Below are 1,924 nucleotides of genomic sequence, written 5' to 3' on the forward strand. Positions count from 1 at the left end.
GGGTTGCTAATTGCTGTGAGCAGGGGAGGGCAGCTCTGCAGGGCACTGCCAGGTCCTGGTGCTAACGAAGCCCCAGCCCTGGTGTTTCACAGAGCCAAGCCCTGGGACAGGATTCCTGCTTTTCAGTGGATTTAGTGATTGAAATCCAGGTGTGATCTCTGAGCTGTGCCCACCCTGCAGCGTTCACAGCTGGCCTGGTGTGACACTCCTTGTCCCAAAGCCATGCTCCTTCCATGGCCCTCCCATTTCTTGGATTTCCTGAGTTCCATTTCTCCCAGCTGGAGGAGCCTGGTGGGGATCACAGGCTGAGGGAGCTTCCCTGCTTTGAGAGGATTTTACCTCCCCACATTCCCAGGGAACAATTCCTGCCCAGGATCCCATCCATCCCTTGGGAACCATTCCCTGGCTGCTGTCCCTGCTCCCTCTGGGCTCTCCCTGCAGCAGGACAGCCCCAGTGCTGTCCTGGCTGATCCCAGCAAGCTGTTCCCACAGAAATCAGCTGTTTTTCCTTCCAGCCTGAGCTGCCAGGGCTGCACTGTGAGAGCAGTGGCACCGAGCAGCCTGGGCTCAGCATCACTGACAGCACCTTACAATAGGTCCCAGGGAAAAGCAGTGCCATTTTTCTGTGTAAATCCTCTTTTCTGCTCATTGTGGTTGGAATTTCAGGAATTTCTGTTCTCTGGCCTGTTTTTGCAGAGCACCATCCCCTTTTCCTCAGACTCCACTTGTGCCAGCAGCAGCTCCTGGGGACCGAGCTCTGCCCTCAGGAACAAGCGACGGCCACGGATGCTGAACAAAGGGATCCAGGCAGGTGAGACCCTGAATCCCAGACTTCCCTGAGCTCCTCCTGCCTTTCCTGTCTTTGGAACCCCTTCTCCACACTCTGGGAGTTTCTGGTGATGGGCCTGCACAGGCAGCACTCTCCAAATTCCCTTCAGTGCTGTCAGAGAGGGGCAGTGTGTTCAGTGAACATGAACTGGTTTAATTGCCATTCTTGGGCTGCTTTAATAACCAATATTCTCACTTATAAACTGATTAACCTCAGCTCCTGCTCCATTTCAGTGGCAAAGGTGAGCTGCCTTTTTTATCTATTGTTTTTTTCCCCAAGACATCTGTTCCTCCCAGAATGGGTTTTGTAGGCATATGCTATTTCAGAAGGCAACTGCAGTGTTCTGTGTTCTTCCTGGGAATATTTTGGGTGTTCAGTTCTATTTCAGTCCTGAGCTGCTCCTGGCCTGGTGCAGTTCTGCAGTTGGGTTTTTTTTCTGCTGGCAATTAGCAGTTTCTTCATTGCTTTCATTTCCACGCCAACTCCCCATCATCACATTGAGTAATGGCCTTGGTTTATTCATCAGATACAGCAATTATTTATTTATTCCTGCTTGTGTGCGAGTGGATTGAATCAGGGGAGCATTTTCACAGGGCAGAGTTAATTCCAGTTTCATTCCCACCCCCAGACAAATGTGTGTTTTGCTCGGGGTATTTGGTTTTAATTTCACTCAGATTATCACACAGCCACAATCCCGAGCCACTGCAAACTCTCCTTGGTTTGGGGAGGTGGGGATGGAGAAGGCTTTGGCTGCTGGAGGTGGGTGAAGCACAGGTTCTTGGCTTTTAAAAGTAAAAGTAAACAGCTTTTCACAGGTTCTTTCCTGTGAGCTGGAACGGGGCTGTTCCCTGCACACGGCAGTGAGGGGTCCCTGCTGTGTCTCTGTTCCAGGAGAGCTGGAGATCGTCAGCAGCGGCACCAGGAGGAACACCAGGGACGTGGGGGTGACCTTCCCCACACCCAGACACAGCCAGGAGCCCAGGGGACACAGCCAGGAGCCCAGGGGACACAGCCAGGAGCCCAGGGGACACAGCCAGGAGCTCAGGGGACACATCCAGGAGCCCAGGGGACACAGCCAGGAGCCCAGGGGACACA

General features: G+C 53.1%; 1 protein-coding gene across 1 annotated transcript in view; it reads left to right on the plus strand.

Moving 5' to 3' along the window:
- The window catches only part of ALMS1 (ALMS1 centrosome and basal body associated protein), a 40,520-nt gene that overhangs the window by 23,767 nt on the left and 14,829 nt on the right, over positions 1–1,924 (plus strand). The window contains exon 11 of the mRNA XM_015616273.3: positions 697–811. Within this exon, the coding sequence (XP_015471759.1) occupies positions 697–811 (115 nt within the window). The remainder of the gene's footprint in view (positions 1–696; positions 812–1,924) is intronic.

Source organism: Parus major, unplaced genomic scaffold (genome assembly GCF_001522545.3).
Source record: "Parus major isolate Abel unplaced genomic scaffold, Parus_major1.1 Scaffold391, whole genome shotgun sequence".
In the NCBI taxonomy this organism is placed as follows: domain Eukaryota; kingdom Metazoa; phylum Chordata; class Aves; order Passeriformes; family Paridae; genus Parus; species Parus major.